Below are 25,087 nucleotides of genomic sequence, written 5' to 3'. Positions count from 1 at the left end.
TGCAGACTTGAGTCTTCCACTCACCAAGACCTGAAAGTTTGGCATTTCAATCCACTGACAAATCTTGCCATTTCACTACATCTCTTGTCCCTTTTCAGTACTAACACAACCACCACCAAAAACTTTGACCTGTGTTATTACTATAGTGCTCTAACGAGTCTCCCAGCTTCAGGGCCCACCGCTTTCTCCTTTCATCGAGCTACCAAAGGGATTTTTCTAAAGCCTCATTCAGACCATGTCGCCCTATTCCTGTAGCTCCCTATTACCTCTAGGAACAAATATGAACCTCCTCCTTTTGAACCTCTTGAGAACCTGGTCATCTCCTCTTCCCAGTCTTGTCAGAACCTCACTGGCCAAACTGTAGCTTCTACCTTGAACATTCTGGCTCCTCATCTTCACCTCTTAGCTTCCTTCAGTTTCTGCAGGAGGACCCTATTCAAATCTGTTGGTGTTGTCCCTTTTCCCATTAACCTTGTATCCTCTGCTTATATCTTTTATCTATCTAGTTATTACTTTCATATGGTGTCCCCATTAGAGTATAAACTCCTTGAGGACAGTGACTGTTCTTGCCTCTTTGTATCCCTTGTTTAGCACAGTGCCTTAACCAATGTTTGTTGACCAGGTTTTGAATGACCTTTTCAGGGGCCATTCCACAGTATACTTTGCATATCTTGGACCTAAGCTAATAAATTGTTTATGTAATTGTCTCTACAGAGGAATTTAGAATTTCTCAAAGAGGATTTTTAAATACAGTTAACCCTGAAAAGAAAAAGAATAAACACAAACATAATTCAATCCCTCAATTCAGTCATAGATAACATTTTAAGTGCTCAGCCCTTCATGAGAACAGATGCCATTTGTTAAAGAGACTCCTCATTTGGGTGGGAACATATCAAACACTATCTAATCTCTTAATTTGCTGCTCACAGTTTGATATTCTCTGCTTAGGAAACAGAATTGATAAAAATAAATAACTCTTTCCAGGCTGGAACCTTAACAGTAAACTTGACTGTTGGTCATGTGTTTCTCTGTGTGCTTTTCCAGACCAAGGTCATGGCTAGAAATAGCATGCTTCTCTCAACCTTTCCTTTAGATTCCTAACTTCTTAATCATAAGTAGTCTCTTCTGACTTTTCAAAATACAGATCAGCAGGCAGCTGAGGTTCTCATCTAAAAATCAATTTTGTAGTGACATGTTTGATAAGAACCACTATTCTCGGGGTGGCTAGGTGGCGTAGTGGATAGAGCACTGGCCCTGGAGTCAGGAGAACTTGAGTTCAAATCTGATCTCAGACACTTAATGATTACCTAGCTGTGTGGCCTTAGGCAAGTCACTTAACCCCATTGCCTTGCAAAAACCTAAACCCCCCCCCCCACTATTCTCACCCAGAAAAGGTACATGAAATTAGGAAGCTCCATTAAGCCCAAGTTCCTCCTAAATTTGATTGTTATTTGATTGTTAAAAAAAATAAACAATATTTTTGGCTTTGGCTCAACTGGGAGGAACCTTAGAAGGCATTTGATCTACCTTTATTACTTTCTTTAGAAGAGATTAGAGAGATGAGATAACCCCCTGCTCAAAATTCAAGAATGAGTGAGGGGAACTGCCAGAAACCAAGTCCTGAGTTAGCCATTGGAGCAAGAGTCAAGGAGGGTTTGAACCCAAGGCCCTAATTCTTCCCCAGGAAATTTGAGGAACCTCTGGTCTCTCTACCTACTAGCATCTTTCTGCTGAGATTACCTCTGATGTATACCGTATATTTTCTACATATACATAGTTGCTTTTCTAATGTCTAGCCCCACTAGAATGTTAGTTCTGCCTTTGTCTTTCTTGTATATCACTAGCATTTAGATTGTATGGAGTATACAGTAAGAATTTAATTAATTGATGATGTTAGTGATGATGATAATGCTGGTGGAAAAATGCATTCTGGGAAGGGTAAATTTTAAATTGGTAATAGCTGTTGGTATATATTATGTTTTCTGTGGTCACTAACATTCCTTCCTGTGACCAATACTAAAGTGCTTTGTTAACCTTAAAGATCCATACATTATCTTAATAACATGAAGCAAGAATCATGAAACTAAAACATCTTCCAAATTCATACCATTCCATATAAAATAATGGAAAAATAATGGTCCAAAGAAGTTGCCAACCTTTAAGGCATCATGGGTTATAGAATTGTTAAGACAGAAGAAAACAACACTCAGCTTGAGGAAGAAAATTCAACTTGATGGAACTATTAGTACCATGAAGGAGAGGATGCTCACAAGCAAAGGACACCAAAGATCCACTTTGAAGCATCAGCTCTGAAACCTGAAGGACAGAAGAGATATGGAACCCAAAGCTAGCTGCCCTCACATGTTGCAATCAGTCAGGGAGTAAGATAAATAAAATGGTGAGCAGGATTAAGCAGATGGTACAGGAGTTTAGCATGATGTGCAAGGGGCTTGTAGTGGGCAGATGAGTAGTTCACAAAACCAGATTAACCAATGCTAATCCCATTCCCCAAACTACTGACCCCATTTCTCAGTCTAAGGAGGAAGTCTCTCTCTAGAAGTCAAGGCAAAGAGAAGACATGTGTGGCTTTTGCTTAGGATGGTTTCAACAATTTCAACAAGTGCTGAAAGTCTCTTTTTGGCCATTTTAAAATTTCATTTTCATTTTTTTTTTGCTGGTTGGGGGAACCACAGAAGATAGAGGGAATGGATGTCAATAAATATTTAGGCCACAAATTGGAGAAATGCAGGTAACTTGGTTACAAATCTAGAGCAGATTACTGGAATCCAAATATACAGACATACTCATTTAGGTTAGAACTGTTTTATTAACTAAACTATTCAATCTAACATATTTAGTTATAAAGAAGTTGGAAAGGCTCAGGGCAAGGTAGTATAGTGGAAAGAACCCTAACTCCAGGAAATGCATTTAAATCTCACCTCAGATGCCCACTGTGTGATTTGAGAACATCACTTCAACTTCTTAAGCCTCAGTTTCCTCATTTCTAAAGTGAGGCAGTTGGATTGAGTGGCCTTAAATTCCTTTAAGCACTAGATCTAGGAACCTAATTCACTGCAAATCAATTTTGCAGTGAATTCCTGAAGCAATAATGTTATTAGCAATATTCCTAAATTATCAATATTCCCAAATTACTGTCAATGGTCCCTATTCTTATAACTAACAAAGATAATGTCATGCATGTAGCTACTAGACATTGCAGGGGATAGAGCCTCAGGCCTGGAGTCAGAAAGATCCAAACACAAATCTGGCCTCAGACTATTATTGGCTGTGGGACCCTGGGAAAGTCACTTTTAACTCTTTTTGCCTTTGATCCCATCTATAAAATGAGCTGGAGAATGAAATGACAAACCTCTTTAGTATGTTTGCCAAGAAATCCTCAAATGGTGAAGCAGGACGAGTCATACACAACTGAGCTGAAATATTATGTATAATCAACATTTAAATAGCACTTCATAATCATTATTTTACACTGAGGAAGCTGAGATCAAGGAAGTTAAGTAATTTATCCAAAGAATTATTACCAAAACTGGTCCCAGCTCTCCTGATGTCCAGACTGATTGATGTTCTTTCCACTAACCCACATTAATTTTCCTATTTTGGTTATCCTTTATTTTTAAAAAAAGGACATTTTGCTGAGGCAACTAAACAGCTACAGTACTAGTGGAAGAGCTGTTTACAAATTTAAAACTCGACTGTGTAACTAGGGCCTTCCAGCACGTAACAGGGGTGTGGTAGAGGAAATGGAAATGAACCATCCCAGAGATCTCTGCAAAGCAAAGGGAAGATTCCCTACAAGTTGATTATAAAGACTTGGTAAAAGTTAGCTTTATCTCAGACCTACCAATTAATGATTATGTGCTAGGGATTAAGCTTGTTTCCAGTAAATTCCCATAATCAGCAGTACTATAAAACTCCACTTGGAGCACACTGGCCTCTCATTGTGCATAGGGTTTACATATTTGAACAAAGAATAAATCGGTCACCAAATAAATTTGTCCTTAACCACAGGCAAAAAAATAATTTTTTTTAAAAAAAAGTTCACCAGAATGTTTCTTGCAATTAATTACACAGCAAATCCCAACTCACTTCTCTGAGCAAGTGAGGCCTCAGGTTCTTCCTCTGTAAAATAAGAGGGCTGGGCTAAGGGACTTCTAAAGTTCCTTTGGTTTTAAGGCTACGAGCCTATACATTTTATCCTACAGCCCCAAAGTAGAGGGAAATAGAAGCCTCAAGCATTTGACCCTCAGGGATAAGAATGGTGCTTGGTAGTGGACTTGTCTCCGGGAAGAACTCAGTTCAAATCCTGCCTGTGGCTCTTCCTAGCAATTTGACCCTACCCAGGCCATTTCATTTCTAGGCACCCAGTTCTCCCTTCTTTACAAAGAAGCAAAAAATCGAAACAAAACCGAAGGCGTTGGATATTCCAGGTCCCTCCTCTCTCTCTCTAGACCAAGCTACCCAAATCAAAGGGAGACTGGGTGGAGTGAACCTTAAAATTCGTCTCGGCGTTTGCTAACTCAATCCGGGGGTCCCAAAAGAACCCCCGCGTTGCAGTAGAAGACCGCCTGTTTCCAGATCGGAAAAGTTACTGGGGAGCAATGCCAAGCTCTCCAGCAGCTGCAAAGGGTTAGGGTGAGTCAAGGGGAGGGAGGCGGGGAGAGGGGAAGGGCGGGCGACCTTGCCCTTGACCCTGACCATTCTGGGTGGCTGTCATCCACAGCCTGGGGGGGGGGGGGGGGCACGAAAAAGTCGTTTTCTCCCCAACTCGGGCTGCTGCACAGCGCTCCCTCTGCCAAGGAGGGCAAGAAAGGAGGGAAGAAACTCCGAGCTCGAGGAGCCTAAGTTGGGTTGAAGGGAGAGGCGGGGCTCCGGGGGAGAGGAGCCCAGCTTGAGGTTGCAAGGAGGCGCTCGGAGGGGGGGGGGGGTGAGCCCAGCCTGGGGTTGTAAGGAGGCGCTCGGAGGGGGCTGAGCCCAGCCTGGGGTTGCAAGGAGGCGCTCGGAGGGGGCTGAGCCCAGCCTGGGGTTGTAAGGAGGCGCTCGGGGGGGGGGGGGGGTGTGAGCCCAGCCTGGGGTTGCAAGGAGGCGCTCGGAGGGGGCTGAGCCCGGCCTGGGGGTGAAGGCTGGAGGCAGCCCCCCGCGGCGGGAGCGGGGCGGGGGCAGAGGACGCGGCCGCCCGCAACAAGTGACGGCAAAACCAACTCGGAACTCGAGTCCCCGCCTCGGCAAGCCTGCCCCGGGGACCTCTGCCAAAGGGGTCAGGGCCCGAGCCTGGCCGCCCGGCGTCACTTACGGGAGTTGGGGTCCCCGATCACCCCCTCTCAGAAACTTTGTGTCCACGGGCTGGACAAGTACGGGACCTCGACGCAGGCGGCCATGACACGGATCCCCCGGCGGAGGGCTGGGGACTACAACTCCCGGCGTGCCTCGCGCGAGGCCGGCCCTCCCAGCATCCCCTGGGCAGCCGGCCGCTCCCCTCCCCCTCCCCCTCCCCCGCCTCCGCTCCTCTTCCTGCTCCTCCTACGCGATCCCACCTGGGCTTCCTCTCTCCCTCTGGGTCTGGCAGTCATGAGTTCAAATCCTGCTTCTGACCTCCAGGCAGAGAATACAGATGGTCTCCATAGTCTTTCCCCCCCCCATGTAATAGTATTTTTTCAAATTATATGTGAAAATCATTTTTTATAAGATTTTTGAAAGAGAGAAAAACCACAAAAAAAAGTGAAAATTGTACATTTTGATTTGCATCAGGCTGGGGGGGGGGGAATGGCATTTTCCTTCTTGAGTCTTTTGGGATTGTCTCACCTCTCTGAACTGTGGAGTCTCAAGTCTTAGTGAAGCTTTCTGCTATCAGGAGGAGGAGGTGATGACCTGAGTTCAAATCCGACCTCAGACACTGAATAATGACCTAGCTGTGTGGCCTTGGACAAGCCACTTGACCCCATTGCCTTGCAAATACTAAAAAAGAAAAAGGGAAAAAAAGGAGGTGATGGCCTGCACTCGTGGAGGGACTTCCCTGCCTCGGGAGTGTTCTGTCTCCTGGCATTTGTCTGCCCATTTCCTGCCAGAATCTCGCCAGACTCTTGTCACAACAGTCCCTCCCCCCCCTCTGTAACCAGACAGCCCCTGCCCTCAGAGGGTTTACCTTCTGTTGCAAGGAGTCTAGAAAACCAAACACAAAAAGATGCAAAGTGTGATTCCTCATGCATAATTGCTTGTCCTATTGCTGGGGGATGGGCTGCAAGAAGGGAGAGAATTTGGAAATCAAGATTTTTTTGGCAAAAAAATGAATGATTATACCGTCAAATTAGAAAAAAATTATCTTGTTATATAATTTTACTATCTCATACTTTATTTTTCTTCCTTAAGGATATGATTTCTCTGTCATCACATTCACCTGAGATCAATGTATATCATGGAACCAATGTACAGACTAACAGAATGCCTTGGGGGGGGGGGGGTAGGGAAGCCAAGAATGGGGGGAAAATTGTAAAACTCAAAAGAAATAAAATCTTTCTTTAAAAATGAATGATAAAAATAATAAAAAAAATTAAAGTATGCCAATGATTTTAATGGTGGATTGCAAAGATCTAAAATAAAGAGCAGTTAATGTATCAAAAGAAGTTTCCAGTGGGTACACTTATCTCTTAAGATAAGGATTAGATAAGGTTCCTGGAGGGGAAGTTGCAGGAAGCCTTCCACTTATATCTTAGAATCTGAAGATAACTAAAAGGTTACAAAAGTGGTGATAGGAATATTGTTCATATAAAAAAATAATATTAACGTTGCTATCAAAAGGCTATACTGACCACAAGAAAGCCCCTCCCTCTGAACAATGCTAGTAACGTTGAAATTCAAGTAAAGTCTTTGAATTCCTACTCTTGGAGGTCTTTACTCTCAATTAGGTTGAGCTGAACCCCACCCTGGGACCTTGCCCCCTAAACAAAGCCAGCCAGAGCAAAATCAGCTGCTAAAATGGTTCCTCAAGTCCTTGGGTTCCTCAATGGGATTTATGGAGAGTTTGATCACGAAGAGTTAAAAACAAAAACCAGAATGAAGTGAGTGTCCTTGCCAGCATTAATGAAGGTAGCTGGGGTCTCATGACCAGACCTGTCAGGCCTCCAAGTATTCAGTTGTGGATGACCCCACGTTGGTCTAGGAAGACACGTCTTCTGTGTGCCTCTGAGCACTGAATTCTGTTTGCCTCAGGTTCCTCATCTGTAAAATCAACTGGAGAAGAAAATGGTGAAGCACTCCAGTATCTTTGTCCAAGAAATGCCTAAATGGGGTTAAGATGAATTGGACACAACTGAAAAATAACTTAAACACAAGATGGCATGCGAAAAGCCAAGACTCACCTTGTGATCCAGCGCCAGAGAGAGAAATGATGAACTCTAAATGCAGATTGTTGCACATTCCTGTTTGCTTCCTTTATTTTTCTTGAATTTGTGTGGTTTTGCATCATGGCTAATATGGAAATATGTTTGACATGACTTTACATGTATAATCAATAATATTGAGAGAGGGAGGGATGAGGGGAGAAAATTTGGAACTCAAAATGTTAAAAGATGAATGTTAAAACTTCTTAGAGATAGAAATAGAGGAGGGGAGTTTTGAGAGGTCAAAGAGGGGAAATGTGATATGGCCTAAATGTCATTAGGAAATATTTAACAAAATAAACAAAAATATAATGCAAAAAACCCCACCAGTTTTCCATAAAACAGTATGTTGTAAAGGATTAATCACAGGATCTCAGAATGGATAGGACTTTCCAGTTCAACCTATAGCTAAAGAAGAATCCACTTTCCAACATACACTGAAGAGGAGTCAGACAACCTTTGGCTGCAGTCCTCCATTTAGAAAAACCTTCCATTAAAAAAAAAAGGTAATTTGCTTCTATAAGTGACCTCTTAAAATATTTGAAGACAATAAGCACATCTTCCAGTTTTCTCCATCTTCTCTGGGCTTATGTCTCCAGTACCTTCAACTTGAGGTCACCATATCCCGGTCATTTTTCTCTGTCTACTCCCCAGCTTGTCGATGACCTTCCTAAAAAGACCACCTAAAAGGGTAGTGGTCTAAACTGAATACAGTAGTCCAGACATGAAGTCTGTCCAGTAGAACAGACCCATTATCTCTTTATTCCTGGAAACCAAACCTCATTTTTACAGCCTAAGATGGCATTCAGCTTCTTTTTATGTCTAACTGTTGGCTCGTGTTGAGTTTTCACTGTAATCCATGAAGACCATCAGATCTCATTCAAGTGCTACCAGACCTAAGAAGTTGATTTTTTTTTAACCTAAAGATAATACTTTAAATTTATTTCTGACATTGGATTTTACTGGTTTCATCTCAGTATTCTAACTACTTGAGCTGGAACCTTTAAAATGATAGAGATCATCATATATTTAAAGTGAATGAGAGGACACATATATATTAATATATGATACATAATAATAATAATAATAATAAATTATGTATATATATAATATATGTATTTTTGGACCTCTAGAGAGGAATTTTCAAGTACTTAAAGGTCTATCCTACAGAAAAAAAGGGATTAGATTTGCTCTTGTGCTAGAGGGAAGAATTACTTAGTATAATGGGTAGTAGTTTTAATGAAATCAATTTAAATATGTTCTAAGAAACCCTTCCTAAAAAATTAAAACTTGTTTTCACTCAGAAATGCTATGATTCCCTTCTTTGGTAGAGTCATTTATAAGTAAGTATTATGATAATTAGTAGAGATAGAGGAGGGGAGTTTTGAGAAGTCAAAGAAAGGAAATGTGATATGGCCTAAATCTTATCAAGTAGAAGGTAAAGTCATTCACCAAGACCAAGGGTGGAAGGAATAGTAATAATGTTTGTCCTTCATTTTCTTTCTTTTTTTTTTTTTAAAGTTTTTGCAAGGCAATGGGGGTTAAGTGGCTTGCCCAAGGCCACACGGCTAGGTAACTATTAAGTGTAGGAGGTCACATTTGAACTCAGGTACTCCTGACTCCAAGGCTGGTGCTCTATCCACTGCGCCACCTAGCCACCTAGCCACCCCCATCCTTCATTTTCAAAGATTCTATGACAAGCACTTGAATTGAATTTGAGTGGGGGGGCTGCTGTGCTAAGGGGTCCAGTGGTCAAAAATGAATTAGGCCATCAGGATGAAGTGACTTGCCCAAGGTCACACAGCTAATAAGAGTCAAGTGTGTGAGACTGGATTTGAACTCCTGTCCTCCTGACTCCAAGGCCATAACTTTATCCACTGCATGCACCTCCTTGTGGGGAGTGTGGCTAAGATTCAACCAGAGAAGAATAAAAGGATTATTGTGTGAGGGGTGGAGTCTGAGGTTAGATTTAAAAAATAAGGAACTTTAGTGGAGGAGGTTGATGTAGTTCTGTGATATTCTCCAACATCTCAAGGTTGAGTATTGTCTGGGAGCAAACAAGAAGGCAAAGAATTCAATTGTGAAGGAGGGTATTTCAGTGAATTGAGTAATTATAGGGGTGGTCATGACTTTTGTGGGAAGGGAAGCCACAGAGGTGTGATCAACTGAATAAAAAAGAACTCTGCCCTCACAAGATACACAATCTAATGGAATTAGTCTAGAGTAGGGGTTCTTTTTGGTTTTTTTGGTAAGGCAATGTGATTAAGAGACTTGCCCAAGGCACAGATTTAGGAGGAGTGAGGCAGAGGAAGAGATGGAAGGACAGGAGGTTATTATCAGAAAAGGGAATTTCAGATGTTGGAGGAACATCTTGGCATGATGGTGTGGTTTGGGTTGCCAATTCCCCTGTGGGTGATTGGGTAGAAGTGGGGTATAGCTCATGGGAGTTGTAGACTTGATGAAAAGCTGATGGAATGGTGTTTGAAGGGTTAGAAGGGAATATATTTAAGTGCTCAAAGACAGTTTGGAGATAAGAAGAGGAGTCAGGAACTCCACTCATTTAAGAAGATGAGAGATATACCAAAAAAGTATCAAAATAGGTCTCCTCAAAAGAGGAGAAAGGACGGTTTAGAAGTAGAAATGAGGTTAAAGAAGGATTCAGACTCTAACTTTTGGTATTGCTTATTGAGAAGAAGGTATGGGAGGAAGGGTAGCTAGGAGCAGAAAGGATGGCAGAATGTGACATGACTTTTAGAGAAAGCTGGGTATCTGAAATGTGAGAAGAGATGGAATAAGGGGCAGTGGAAAGGATGACAAGGGAGGATGGAGTGGTTGGGCATAACTGGATGGAATGAAAATACATGAGATGTACAGGGAAAATCATCAATCCATTTTTTTTAAAGCACCTTCTATAGGCCAGATATTGTGATAAATATAAAAAGAAGCAAAAAGACAATCTCTTTTCTCAGAGTTCACAATCCAATTTGAGGAGATAATGTAAAAAAAGGATATATATATATATATATATATATATATAAAGCAAACTATATACAAGTTAAATAGGAAAATAATTAACAGAGGGAAGGCACTGGAATTAAGAGGGCATAGGGAAGGCTTGCTTTAAGAGGTAGTAGTTTAGTTGGGACTAAAAGGAAGCCAGGAAGGTCAGTGGTTAGAACTGAGGAGAAAAATCATTCCAGGCATGGGGGACAGCCAGATAAAATGTCCAGAACCCAGAGACGGAGGGTCTTGCTTATGGAACAGTCAGAAGACCAATGTCACTGAATCAAAGAGTACAGGTCAGATAGTAAGGTATAAGAAGACTAGGAAGGTAGAAAGGCCATAAGGTATGAGGGGCTTTGATTGCCTAATAGAGCATTTTGTATTTGAAAAGGAATCTGTTGTTTATTGTTGGTCAGTTATCTCTGACTCATTGTGACCCCATTTGGATTTTCTTGGTAAATATACTAGAGCAGTTTACTATTTCCTTCTCTGGCTTCTTTTACAAAAGAGGATACTGAGGCAAACAGGGTGAAGTGACTTGCTGAGGGTCACATAGCTAGTGTCTGAGACCAGATTTTACTCAAAAAAGACTCATCTTCATGACCCCAGGCCCGATGCTCTACACACTTTGGTGTCACCTAAGCCTATGACAAGAACTTTTGCAGTGACTATGGTTTAGTTTCCTTTATGTAGTCCCATTTCTTTCCATCTATTCTAAATCTATTCTAAAAGTCTACTAATGACCAAAGCAATGAAAGGAATAGCTTTAGAATTGTAGAGTTCTGAGGAGGTAAAATACCCTTGCAATATATTTCTGCTTTTGTCTCTAGCATGTATCTGATGTTTATTCTTAGCCTGAGGTCATCATTTCAAGTTTCCTCTCTTTACTGAATATCTTCTCACTTCTAATTATGAGGTTTTTCAGGGGGTACATTTATCATATTTACCTAGTATCCAAGTGATTTTTTCCCCCAAAGAACCAATAACCCCTTGAAAACCTACCCAACTGAGCATTGACTATGGCAGTGGGGGTGGAGGAGATGGTGAATAAAGACTATCCATAAGCTGGTTGGTGGGACCCTATAAGGGGTCAGAATACCCCTCAGCTATTGAACATGCAAAAACTGAAAGAAAAGGGTGAACCCCAATCCATGTACTTGGAAATAAGAAAGAGAACTTTCCCTTTGAAAAGCTCTTTTTGTCTTGTACCTAGTTAGAAAGGTCCCTTGAGGGGAGCAGTTTTGACCCCAACTCTGTTGCTCATATCTGGCATAGGTTATCATCATATAGTTTTATCCTGAGGTCTCTAGAATGAGCAGAGGTCACAGAGAAATAGGGAACTTTTGAGGTAAGGATATAACAAGGTGACCTTTGGCTAAACCAGAAGAAGAGAAAAGATAAAAATGAGAAGCTGGGTTGTGAATATATGTTTACTTCTTGGAGAGCAGCCTGGCCTTTACAGGATGTGCGTGGTGGTTTATCACCTAGACCCAGCTTAGCATAATAATTATAATAGCTGGCATTCATATATTTGCAAAGTTCTTTACACTCATTTGTTCTCACAACAAACCTGAAAGATAGGTAGTATTATTTTTTATGGACGAGGAAACCGAAGCAATCACAGATCAAGTGATTTGTCCAGACTCCATTAGCTAGTAAGGACCTGAGGCCGAATTTGACCTTTTAGGCCTTCTTGACTCCGGACCTCTCTCTAGTTGCCTTGCCTTTGAGAATTCCTCAATGTTTCCAAGGGTGTTGGCTCCAGCCTGAGTTAATTTTGCATATACATGTGGAATGGAGTACTGGTATATGAGTCCAATTAACAAAGAATTTGGTCAGTTGATATCTCCATGTGGATTTGGAACAGGTGTAGATATTCTGTAACCATGATTTCTGTTCTCTTTCTGGATTAATCCTTACCTTCTGACCTGGTAGCATTCTGATGAAAGAGACAATGCTGTAAGGGAAAAAACTTTGGCCTTCTCCAGGCTAACACATGGTGAAAGAATTTGGATTCCATTAATTTTTAAGTTTCAAAATTCAAGCCACTGGGAGATCTGGGAGAAATGTCCAGACAAGACTTTGCAGCCAGACATTTTAGAATCACCTTCCAAGGAATCATGACCAGCTTTCAGTACCCCCATGATCCTGAGACATGAGACTTTTGAATAGTGATGTGCTATTTGGATGTGAACTTAGTGATACCAGTCCTATATGGAAACTGCAGTAAGTCTGAGACTAATCATTCCAGACACATGAGGAGTTATAGGGGAAGTATACCACCCCTCCAAGTATTTGGAGTAATTGCACTTCTAGTCTTACTATGGTTTCAAAGTAAATATTCCTTTGTCAAAGTTAATTGATTTTAATCGGTGCTAATTTCTTGGGGGGGGGGGGGTAATAGTGAAGGAATCATACCAGATGAAGGCTGGGCTAATGACACTAGAGAAAGAGACCCCCAGCCCCTCAGGAGTACAGCTAGAACCCTGAGAAGAGATGTCCTCAAACTCCTTTGCACAGTGAAGGACTTGCTATACTTAGCTTTGTTTTGAGAGGAAGCATGGTGTATCTGGCCTCTCCCTCTTTTTCCTGCAGATTTTTTCATCTTTGGGGAATTTTTTTCCATTTCTTTTAGAGCAGGATAATGAATCGAATTTGAAATCAAACTATAGTTGTTGGATGGTAGATCTGCTAAAAAAAATAGGAAGAGCAGGAAAGGGAGGAGCTTTGGCAGAAGGTGCAGATTAATGGAAACCCCAAAGTTTGGTATTATCTGTGGATTTAATTCTACATAAAAGTAAAAATCTTTAAAATTTTTAAATAATTAAAAAGTGAATATTGCCCCTGAAGTCAGTTTAAATGACTAAGGCCTTTATATCCAAATCAGTTTTCTCTTCAACTGCTAAAACAAAACAAAACAAAATTGAAATCCCTATATCAGATTTTGAGACAAGAATCCTGGGTTCGAGTCCTGATTCCAACATTTACCATGTGACTATCAGTGAATTCATCACTCTAATTCAGTTTTCTCATTTGTGGAATGGGAATAATAACTATCATTCAACAAATGAAGGAAGCACTTTGTAAACATTCAGAGGGCAATGAGTTGTTATTTAAAAAAAAAAAAGGAAGGAAGCTTAAGTATATCCTTGTCCAAGGAATTTTCCCCAATTGATGACTTCTCAGAAGGAAAAAAAACCCCATTGTTTTGCTTTCTACATCAGAAATGACAATTAAAGGAAATATAAAATCTTTACAGAAAGTGAAGACAGCTTCTTAGAAAAATTTTTATCTTTACTATAAGTTACCATTGCAGCAGATTGACTGGTAGATAACAGGAAATTTTGCTGAAGAGTGATAGAAGACTGTTCCTCCAGTCTCATGTTAAAAAGTAGACTTGGCAAAGTTTTGTGGGATGTGAAGCTATTCAAGGATTATCCATATAAATTTTCCTATTGGACACAATGGTGTGATATCTACTAAAGACATTTTTTGAACTTCAACATGGAAGACTGAGGGCTAAGGTACCACTTTCCACCAACTGCACTTAGTCACTGTGCCGAGTGCTAGAGACACAGAAAAACAAAAACAAGGTTCCTGCTCTCAAGAAGCTTACACACATAAGAGAGTTAATAGGTGAATAACTAGTTATGTATAAGATATCTGGAGTAGATGAATTCCTTAAGGTATTGCAGCTAAAGCATCTGGAAAAGGACTGCAGAAAATGACCCTGGATCTGAATTCTGTACTGAGGATTGCAATTTTCTTTCTTTTCCCAGTTATTAGAGAGAGAGAGAACAGTATAGTAGACAGAGAATTGAGAGCAAGGCATTTGGGCTTCAGTCACAACTCTAAGAAGCTCTGGGAGCTTGAAAATGGTCACTCTTTCCTCACAAGCAGATTGAAATAGTTGTGCTGGATAATAGTGAGTCATTCTATACTTTCATTCCTTCTTGGCTTTGGATAATTAGAGCAGCTAGGTTCAAATCCCATCGCTGTCACTTATAACCATTTGACATAGGCAAATTCCATATATATAAGATTTATCATTACTCTTAAACATAAACTACCTATGCAACTCTTGATCAATCTTGGTTTTTAAAAAAAAAAGCAGGCTGACTAAATAATTTACACCTTGTTTTTATTGAAATCTTTTTTGTCAGGATTGTCAATGGAGCAAAAGTGTATTAGGAACTGGATGATTGGTGGCTAGAGCACCATCCCTGGAGGTAGGAGGACCTGACTTCAAATGTGACCTCAGACATTTAATACTTACTTAGCTGGATGACCTTGGGGAAGTCACTTAACCTCATTGTCTTGCAAAAAACAAAAAAGAAAGAAAAAAGGAACTGGACAATTAGGAAATGGGTAGTTGAGGAATGGCTCCTACCTCCTAGAGTTATTGTGTGGATCAAAAGAAATAGTACTGTTGTTACTGTTGTCATTTTTCAGACAGCTGACTCTTTTTTTTACTTATTAAAGATTTTATTTATTTTGAGTTTTACAAGTTTTCCCCCCAATCTTACTTCCCTCCCTCCACCTCTCCACAGAAAGCAATTTGTCAGTCTTTACATTGCTTCCATGTTGTACATTGATCCAAATTCAGTGTGATGAGAGAGAGAAATCATATCTTTAAGGAAGAAACAAAAAGTCTTAGCGATAACAAGATCAGACAATAAGATATCTGTTTTTTTTTTCTAAATTAAAGGGAATAGTCCTTGAACTTTGTTCAAACTCCACGTTTCTTTATCTGGATACAGATGGCATTCTCAATTGTAGACAGCTCAAAATTGTCCCTGATTGTTGCATTGATGGAATGAGAAAGTCCATCAAGGTTGATCATCACCCCATGTTGCTGTTAGGGTGGTACAGTGTTTTTCTGATTCTGCTCATCTCACTTGGCATCAGTTCATGCAAAGCCCTCCAGGCTTCCCTGAAATCCCATCCCTCCTGGTTTCTAATAGAACAATAGTGTTCCATCACACACACACACACACACACACACACACACACACACACACACACATATGTATGTACCACAGTTTGCTAAGCCATTTCCCAATTGAAGAACATTTACTTTATTTCCAATTCTTTGCCCCCACAAACAGGGCTGCTATGAATATTTTTGTACAAGTGATGTTTTTACCCTTTTTCATCATTTCTTCAGGATATAGACCCAGTAGTGGTATTTCTGGATCAAAGGGTATGCACATTTTTGTTGCCCTTTGGACATAGCTCCAAATTTCTCTCCAGAAAGGTTGGATGAGTTCACAGCTCCACCAACAGTGTAATAGTGTCCCAGCATCTGACTCTTTATGATTTCTTTTGGGGTTTTCTTAGCAAAGATACTGGAGTAGGTTTATCATTTTCTTCTCTAGTTCATTTTACAAATGAGGAAACTCAGGCAAACATGATTAAGTGACTTGCCCAAGATCATCTACCTAGTAAGTGTCATAGGCCATATTTGAACTTAGAAGGATGAGTCTGACTCCAGGTCCCATACTCTGTTCCTTGCATCACCTATGCCTAAAGCATGATATAAATGCTAGCTATCATTAATCCTGGAATTTGAACTTAGGTCTCCTCATTCCAAATCTTGCCCTCTATTTAATGCACATCATGTGGGAGGTTGAACCAAATGACTTGTAAATAACTCATCATTATCTGCAGGACTACTGAAAAGAAGTGCTGCTGTTCCCTAGGATTTAGAATTTGAAGGATTTTTGTCATTCTCTAGGTCAGCTACCTCATTTTATAGATGAAGAAACTAAAGTAAAGATTTCTCAGGCACTAAGGAATTGAACAAAGATTCAAATACATTCTTATGTCCCCTAATTTAGTATTTTTCCATTGAAACATAATCAAATTATTCTTTATCAAATATGAACATTGTCCATATCCTGGCTACTGATCCAGAATTGTATTCATCCATATCCCATTATCCCAGTCAGATTCCCACAGACTTTTTCAGGGCCTTCTAAGAATTTGAACTCACACAAACTAAATCTGCTTCTGGGGACTGATTCTTCCTTCCCCTCAAAAAAGAGATCATTTTCACTTTTCTGGATCATTGCCCCCACCCAGAGTTATTCCAGGAAAGACTCCAAACATAAATTAGGTATACATCATGTCTAGGTTTCTCCAAAGATAAAAAATAAAATCCTCAGATTCATTACAATCACTAAAGTTAATCAAAAAGTATAGACAGAGAACATCCTTTATTTCACAGAAAAAGAAAATAAAAGGAATTCATAAGAGTCTATAATCTTAAAAAAATCAACAAGTTACTCATGGTAGCCCATTAGTTCCCAATGAAAAGGAACTGCACTTGTGGCTAGAAACAATGACTCTAATGATTTAGTTTTTCTTCCTATTTAATTACTACCCAGATCACTCATCCTGCAGTGCAATCATGTTTTACAATGATTGAGGTTTCCTTTAAAACCAAACTGGGAAGGAAGAGGCAGAAAGATGTATGATGAAATGCAAATATGAACTTTATTCTTCTGTTTAGTGATGATGTAAATCACTGAGATACATGTTGGGGTTTTTTTTAACTTTCCTAAGTAGGAAAGAGAAAGAAGCAAATTCTTGAAGTGGATGTTAAAAAAAGAAAAGGCTGGAGAGAAGTAGAATGCTTTTTCCATCCTCAGATCTTAGAGCTGGTTTGCAAAATGTGGCATGACCTTTGCCATGAAAATTCTGAAGTGCATTTCCCCAGTTTTGTAGGTTTTCCTGACCAAATGGTTTTCAGTAAGGATAGGTAATGCTAGTAATCATTCATGACTTTTGACTCTCCCTTAACCTTTTACCTCTAATCAGATGCCAGATTTTGCTAATGGGAGCTTCCACCCCAATATTGCTTATATTTGTTCTCAGATCACAAGTCTTTGTCCTTTCTCATCTCCTCTATCATAGTAGCCCTCATTTGGTCTTCCTGTCTACAGTCTTTCCTCTTCTACCTTTCAGTTTCCACACAACTGCCAAAAGATCACAACTATGCTCTGATGATTGTATCCTGTGTCCCCTTAACCTTGTTGTAACTTATTCTCCATTTCTACCTTGACTTAACTTTAGCCTGGTGACTGGTGGACAGGAAATGATATGTTAGAATTGGACCTCAAGTACCTTGGTACAGGTAGGCCCAGCACATAGATTGCCATTGGAAGTTACCTAACTCCAAGGTGAAAGACTACACCCCAAGTACCACCTCTGTCCAGTCTACAGTGGAGGGGTATTTAACAGGAAAAGACACCCCTTCAAGCTTCCCCCTTTGAGCTTTCTTGCTTCTTCCACCCTCCCATCCAGAAGGGATGCCTTCTCTCTCTCTCTCTCTCTCTCTCTCTCTCTCTCTCTCTCTCTCTCTCTCTCCCCTCCTCTCTTTCTTTTTAAACTTCCAAACTGACCTGCCAAATCCAATGTGGCTTTTCCTTAACCTCTTCTTAATGTTATTTGTTTTTATTTTTAGGTTTTTGGGTTGTTTTTTTTTTTTTTGCAAGGCAATGGGGTTAAGTGGCTTGCCCAAAGTCACACAGCTAGGTAATTATTAAGTGTCTGAGGCCGGATTTGAACTCAGGTCCTCCTGACTCCAGGGCCGATGCTCTATCCACTGTGCCACCTAGCTGCCCCAACCTCTTCTTAACTTTACCTACCATTTTCTTATGTGTTGTAACTTCTTTTAATAAGTTTTTGTTTCATTTTCACCCTTGCTTCCCAAGTCTGAATAATGATTCCTCGTAGGCAGAACCAAACTCAAGTAGTCAGCCTCTACAATACCTTCAATTAAAAAAAAATGTTGTCTTTTGTACTACATAATTTTGCTATGTCTTATATTTTATTTTTTCCTTAAGGTTATGATTTTTCTTTCTACATATTCAATTTTGAACAATGTACAGAATGGAAACAATGTAAAGATTATCAGACTGCATCCTGTGGGGGAAGGTAGGGGAGGAAAGGGAGGCTGGGGAAAAATTGTAAAATTCAAAACATTACAGAAAAAGATAGGTGGAAACTGCTATTGTACATAATTGGAAAACAAATAAAATATTTATATAAAAACATTATTCTAAAAAGGGTTCACAGCTAAAACATACTGTGCCAAATAATATGTTAAGGTGTGCTTTACGAGTTTTATCTCGTTTGATCCTCACAACAACTCTGGGCAGGAGGTACTTTTATTACACCCATTTTATAGTTGAGGAAATTGAGAAAATTAAGGTTAAATCACCTTACCAGTGCTTCTCATCTAAGTAATTGTCTAAGGCTTGATTTTATAATTTTCCTCCTTAAAGCTGAGTGATCTCTCCATTGTACCACCTACTCTCCTCATAAGGAGGGCCCAAGACATTCAAAAATTTAAGAACTCCTGATTTAAAATCACCCCCATATCACAAAGGACACTAAAGTATTTTGTCAATCAGGAACATTTGATCACTTTCTCCCCTATGCTGAGATTGGTTATGTACCAACTCAAATTTGACCTCTTTCTCACCTATATTTTCATCCCTGCATTTACTGTCAGAGAAAAATTGCCATTTGTCTTGTTTTTAATTGACTGGTATAAAATTTACTTTCACTGAAATCAAGTCATTATGGGAGCCAGGTTTGGAAATATTCAATAATTTTAGTCATTAGTCATTTTCTTTTTGCATGCTCCTGAGAGTAGATACTCTGCATTCTAGGTGGAGGTGAGAGTACCTGCCCGACTCTCAGTTGGGGAAACTAATCAAAGTTTGGAAAATGATCATTCCTCAAAATGACAAGAGAAAGGAAGTATTTTCTATGTCAATGATGCCCCATATCTTTTGGTTTGAGGCAGGGGGAATTTAAAAAAGGAATTGATGTGAAATCCAACCTCCCCCCCCAAAACTGATATGAAATCAGGTGTTATAAAAGACATATGGAATTCAGAATTAAGATAGAAGGTCCTCCTGCTCTCCTTTGTTCTGACCAGGCCAAGTATCAATCAGCCAGTCAGCCAATAAAACTTATTAGGAGCCTTCTATTTACAGTCACTGTGCTAACCACTGGGGGGTGGGGAAGAAAGGCAAAGGACAATCTTTACCCTAGAGCAGCTCACGATTGAAGGAGGGAGACAAGATGCAAGCAATTATGTATAACAAACATCTGGAGAATTGAATTCAGCTCTGGGGACCCTATTTTTAGAAGGGCACTGATAAACTAAGAGTATAGAAGAAGGTAACCAGAAAAACCAAGAAGAGTCTTGGTATTATGCTTTTTGGAAACTGAAGGAACTCTGTATGTTCAACATGGAGAAAAGAAAAAATTATGGTGAGGATGGAACATCTCTTTTTGGTTGGACAGGAAAGACTCTGAAGTCCCTGAAGCTTTGAGATAGTTTAATTCTCTAACCCAAACCTGGGCTAGTCCATGGATAGAATTGTCTACACTATAAACCCCTTTAGGGAAAGTGTAATATTTTACCTATATCTTGTCTAGCCCCTAGCTTCTAGCACAGTTCCAATAGTAGGTGACTAATAAATGATTTTTGATTGTTGTTGGAGCAGAAACCAGCTTAAGAATGTTAAGGAGTAAAGAAAGACCTACTTCCTTCCCCCCGCTAAAAAAACAAAACAAAACAAAACATCTTCTTTCCTGGTCTGCTGTGGTGCCTGAAACTTCTATCAGGAGAAATCAAGTCACAGGATTTCAGCAATGGAAGGGCTCTCAGATAATCTAATATGCCAGTTGTGGATGGCATTCTTGCTCAGCTATCAGGCACATTAGATTATCTGAAAGTCCTTCCAGTGAAGAGATCCTATGACTTGAAAATGTGGACTCTTCTATCTCTCAAAGTATCCCAGCTCTAAATATAAGGAAATTTGAGTTTTTTTGTTTGTTTGTTTTTTTTTTTTTGCACTGTCCCATATTTCTGGCTCCTGGTAATATATACCTATTGGTCCAAATTCTGCCCTTGGGAGTCAAATAATCTTATCTCTTTAGTTTAGGATGGTATGTCTCTTGGTAAAAATGCAAATGTGTCATTTATCCCTTTATTCATTCATTATTTTTTCCCTATTTCTTGAGTGTTAGAGAATGAGGTAGGAAGAGTATAGGAGCAATGAGCACAAAAGAATGAAGTTTGAGGAAGGAAAATGTAATTATTTCAGTTTTGTCCAGGATAGAACTCTGCTAGCTCAGAGAAGTTTTATGACAAGAGTCCAGATCCTTGTCAATTCTTTGCCAGCTTCTGCTCACTGCCCCAGAGATCCAACCCAGATTCCTGACTTGGTGGTTGTTGTTGCTGTTCAGTGGTTTCAATTGTTTCAGAATCTTCCTGACCTCATTTGGAGTTTTCTTGGCAAAGATCCTGGGGTTTTACCATTTCCTTCTGCTATCACTTTACAGAAGCGGAAACTTAGGCAAATAGGATGAAACAACTTTGCAGAGTCACCCAGCTAATAAATGTCTGAAGCTCGATTTTAACTCAGGCAGATGAGACTTCTACTACCTACTGTGCCACCTAGTTGCCTCAGACTTCTGAAAGGGACATGATATATTTTGGAAACTCATTCTGTTAGGAAATAGAGCAGAAAAACAACCAGAAGCAAATAATTAAGCCTTTTATTCACTCATGTCCCCATTTCTCTCCATTTCCTCCCCCCACCCCAAATTCACCCCAAATATTCAGGAAGCCAGGACATTTTCTGTGATGATTGTGTACCAATTCTCAGCTTAGTTTTCAATGTGCTCCCCTTAAACTCTGCTAAAATAGTCTTTACATGTCTATCTCTAAATATATCTATTCCTATATATAAAATACATGTACATATATGTCACATAAAGCATGAAGTAAAAGTGAGATAATGTTTTTATTTTCCAAAGCAAACTTCCCATTCAAACTGCAGTTGATAAACTTGTGTGACCACACTTCAAATTGATTTCCTCTTTCTCTGGTTTCACTTCCTACTCTTATCTTCACTATTCTGTTCTTCCAAATATCCTTTTGAAACTTTCCCCCTAATCTTCTTCATTCCTACTTTTAACTTCCAATTTCTCTTTTTTTTTTTTCCATGGGCTTCCATTGGGGGGAAGACATTCTGTTTTCAGTTACCCAATGCGGCCGTGAGCACGGACAAGGATCATTTTCTACATACCACCCCCTTGACCAGATTGGTAGGAGTTAAGTTTGCTTTACCTTACCCCAGGAGACCAAGTGATGGCAATGAGATGACCAAGAAGTAGGCCTGGGTGACCATGAAATTGCCTAGCCCATCTTGCCAGGCTTGTAGACACACAGACTTAGCCAGTCCTAAACACCAGCTGGTACATAGATCTTTCAAGTTAGATCTGAAAAGTGCACAAAGACAGTCACATGCCTTTTCCTTTGATCCCCATTACCCCTAAATGAAATCACCTAAATACAGCCTTCAGGAGATATTTTCCCTTCATGGTTATATAATAATTTTCAGTCTAAAGATCAATTTACTCCACTTAGAATCTGCTCAGTCTCAATATAAAGTACATTACTGAAAAATAAAGTCCATCTAACTTTGTTCTTTCTCCCACCCACTCCCCAGAGATCACAGTACATGAAAGACCATCCAATAAGTTTCCTCCTCCCCTTTTCTGGTGCAGAGGCTTTTCAGTAGAAGGAGGCATCGTCATAAGGGAAGGCCCCTGGGGAGCGGGGTGGAGGGCTAAGGATCCCCTGCCAGGGCCAGACCTTGCGGAAGAGTGCCTTTAGGTGCTGCCGGAACTTGATCCCCACAAACACATAAAGCACAGGGTTGAAGCAGCAGTGGGAGAAGGCAATCTCTTTGCAAATCTCTAATGAGTATAATAGCTGCTTGATGAGTTCACACTTCTGGATGATCCTGAGATTCACCAGTGTTCTCAGAAACATGAGCACATTATAGGGGGCCCAGCTCAGAAAGTAAGCCATCACAATGATGAAAATGAGCCTAACTGTCCGGTGTCGCCTCCTGGAATGAGACCGAAACAGGGTCCTGAGGATCTGAATGTAGCAGAACAGAATAACCACCAGGGAGAAGAGGAAGATGATGTTGTGCTCATAGGTACACAGTTGTAACCATTTTTCCTCAGAATAGTTGCAGGAGTCACCCAGTACCGTATGGAAAATGAGATCAGGAACAGACACCATGATGCTAACTACCCAGATGCCCAAGATGATGCCAGTTCTGTTGCGATAGGAGAGATGACGCAGGCTTGACACGGGATACACCACAGACAGGTACCGGTGAACTGTCATCACCACCAGAAAAAAAATGCTGCTGTAGAGGCTGATGTGGAAAAACATGTTAAATAGCTTACAGAAGAACTCTCCAAAAATCCAACCATAGTAGTGGATCATGATCAAGAAGGGTAGCAGACAAGAGAAGACCAGATCGGAGAGACAGAGGTTAAAGATGAAGATGTTGGTGAGGGATTCCAGGCTCTCATACTTCACCAGCACCCAAAGGACTAGGCTGTTTCCAATAAGGCTTAGGAAAAACACCAAGGAGTAGAAGACTGTGTGAATCAGGGTTGCTAATTTAAAGTTGTCTTGGTTCTCACATGGAACACTTGAGAGGTCATAGAAGAAATTGGTAGAAGTTGTGGTCAGGACTTGGAAAGGGTTCCTCGTGGCTTCCATCTGCCCTTTGAATGCCCTCTGAGTAAACAAGCTTGACCTAGAAGAGATTCAAGAATGCATTTTCCTCCCTTCTAATAAAAGTTGTGGGGATACAACTGATAAATGGTCAAAGGATTTGAAAAGGTGGTTTTTAAGATAAAAAAATGAAAGCTATCTATAGTCATATAGGAAATCATACTCTAAATTATTATTGATTAGGAAAATATGAATTAAAACAACTCTGAAGTATCATCTCACACTTATGATGAATCTTGGAGAAGATGTGGAAAAATTGGAACATTAAGGCATTGCTGGTGGAGTTGTGAACTGATCCAACCATTCTGGAAAGCAATTGGGAATAGGTCCAAAGGGCAATATAATTGTGCATACCCTTTGATCTAACAATCCCACTACTGTATCTGTATCTCAAAGAGATCATAAAAAAGGGAAAAGGACCTACATGAACATAAATATTTGTAGTAGCGCTTTGTGTGGAAGCAAAGAATTTGAAATTGGGGGATCCATGAACAAATTGTGGTTTATGAATGTAATGGAATACTATGATTCTATAAGAAATGATGAGCAGGCAGATTTCAGAAAAACCTGTAAAGACTTAGATGAACTAATGTAAATGAAGTAGGCAGAATTAGGAGAACATTAACAGCAACATTGTTCTATGATCAACCATGATCGAAAATGCTAACCACATCCAGAGAAAGATGTATGGCATTTGAATGCCATTCACGCATACTCTTTTGACTTTTTAATATCTGATCTTTGTTTTTCCTTTCTCATGTTTTTTCCCTTTTGTACTGATTCTTCTTTCCCAACATGACTAATATGGAAATATGTTTAATATGATTTTTAACCTTTATCACATTACTTGCTATTTAAAAAAATTTGGGGGAATATGAATATAACTAAGAGGAACAGGACCTGTGGAGGTGGGACACAGAGTATATTCTCTGATCCAATGGGCAAGTTGGCAATTTTACCGAATTCTTTCTTTTCTCTTCTCATTTTTGTTCTTTGTTACAAGAAAAAACTCTCCATAGAAGAGAGGAGAAGCATATGCTAGGAAATGAAGATGATATGAAAACAAAAGCTATCAATAAAAATTTAAAAGAAAAAAATTTAAGAGTTCAGAGGCATCTTACAACTCATCTGGTCTGATAGACTTACTACAATAATTCATTTAGGAATTTCATCTTCTCATAGATCACAGCTCTCTATGCCTTACCAGAGAGCTTTGTAGAATTACTACAGCCAAAAAATCCCTTGCCCTGAAAGGTGGTTATTCAGTCTCTGCCAGAACACTAGCTCACAACCTTTTGGATGACCACGCAACCACATTGATAGCAAAGGAAACATCTCTAGAGTTTATGCAACCATACCAGTCGAGCTTCATGAGAATTAGATTAGACACTAATCCATGCCAATCCACAATGACAGAGAAATTGGGTTTTTAGTCTTGGACATAGAAACATAATGTTATAGAATGGAATTCAAAGTACAGAATTAATTCTCAAAGCAATAAGGATAATCCTTCCAATTTCTTAGGTCCTTTCTAAAAACAAAGAAATGAATAGAGAACACCTAATTTTTAAACCTTGAATGTCATAATCTAATCAAATGAATTCCACCAGATCCCACAAGAGAAGGGAAAACTATTAGCTGTAACAAAGTAAAATAAGAAATAGACTATAATGGGAAAATAGAGTAAATAGTGTAGTATAGAAATAAAGTTTGAAGGGGAGCAGCTTACCTTCTCCTTCCCTGAAATAGTGATGAGTTTTTTTCACTACCTCTTTTAAAGTATAAATTCACTCTTCCCTACTCTTGTTCAGGTAGGGGTGTGTCTTGCCAGAAAATCAAGGTTCACCCCCCCCATCCCCACCCCCGAAACAACATGAAACCAAAGAAAGAGGCTGAAAAGCTCCAGATTGATTATGTAATTAAATAATCAAATTGGGATACTCACATTGGGACAGTCTAGGGCAGTGGCTGGATAATGTATATGATTTCCCCACAAAGGCCCCCTGCCCCCTGCCATTGCAATTATATAAATCAGGCAAAGGGAGGGCAAGTTATAAAA

The 25,087-nt window shown here is 39.9% G+C and overlaps 2 protein-coding genes across 4 annotated transcripts in view; both read right to left on the bottom strand.

Annotated features, from left to right (window-relative positions):
- FYCO1 (FYVE and coiled-coil domain autophagy adaptor 1) overlaps positions 1–5,427 on the bottom strand; it is a 109,209-nt gene extending 103,782 nt beyond the window's left edge. For all 3 annotated transcript variants that reach the window (XM_074195854.1, XM_074195852.1, XM_074195855.1), the window contains exon 1: positions 5,312–5,427. The gene's annotated coding sequence lies outside the window, so the exon portion shown is untranslated. The remainder of the gene's footprint in view (positions 1–5,311) is intronic.
- Positions 5,428–18,828: 13,401 nt separating this feature from the next.
- Positions 18,829–24,837, bottom strand: LOC141494539 (chemokine XC receptor 1-like). The gene is made up of 2 exons (XM_074195851.1): positions 24,758–24,837; positions 18,829–23,050 (listed from the first exon to the last, which is right to left on the bottom strand). Exon 2 carries the CDS (start codon positions 23,011–23,013, stop codon positions 22,003–22,005), a length of 1,011 nt encoding a protein of 336 aa, XP_074051952.1. The 5' UTR covers positions 23,014–23,050; positions 24,758–24,837; the 3' UTR covers positions 18,829–22,002.
- Between the last annotated feature and the right edge of the window lie 250 nt (positions 24,838–25,087).

Source organism: Macrotis lagotis, chromosome 7, assembly GCF_037893015.1.
Source record: "Macrotis lagotis isolate mMagLag1 chromosome 7, bilby.v1.9.chrom.fasta, whole genome shotgun sequence".
In the NCBI taxonomy this organism is placed as follows: domain Eukaryota; kingdom Metazoa; phylum Chordata; class Mammalia; order Peramelemorphia; family Peramelidae; genus Macrotis; species Macrotis lagotis.
This window is presented reverse-complemented; position numbering and strand designations above follow the sequence as displayed.

Coding starts and splice junctions, on each gene's coding strand:
- LOC141494539 (XM_074195851.1), bottom strand. CDS start 23,013: ATGGAAGCCACGAGGAACCCTTTCCAAGTCCTGACCACAACTTCTACC.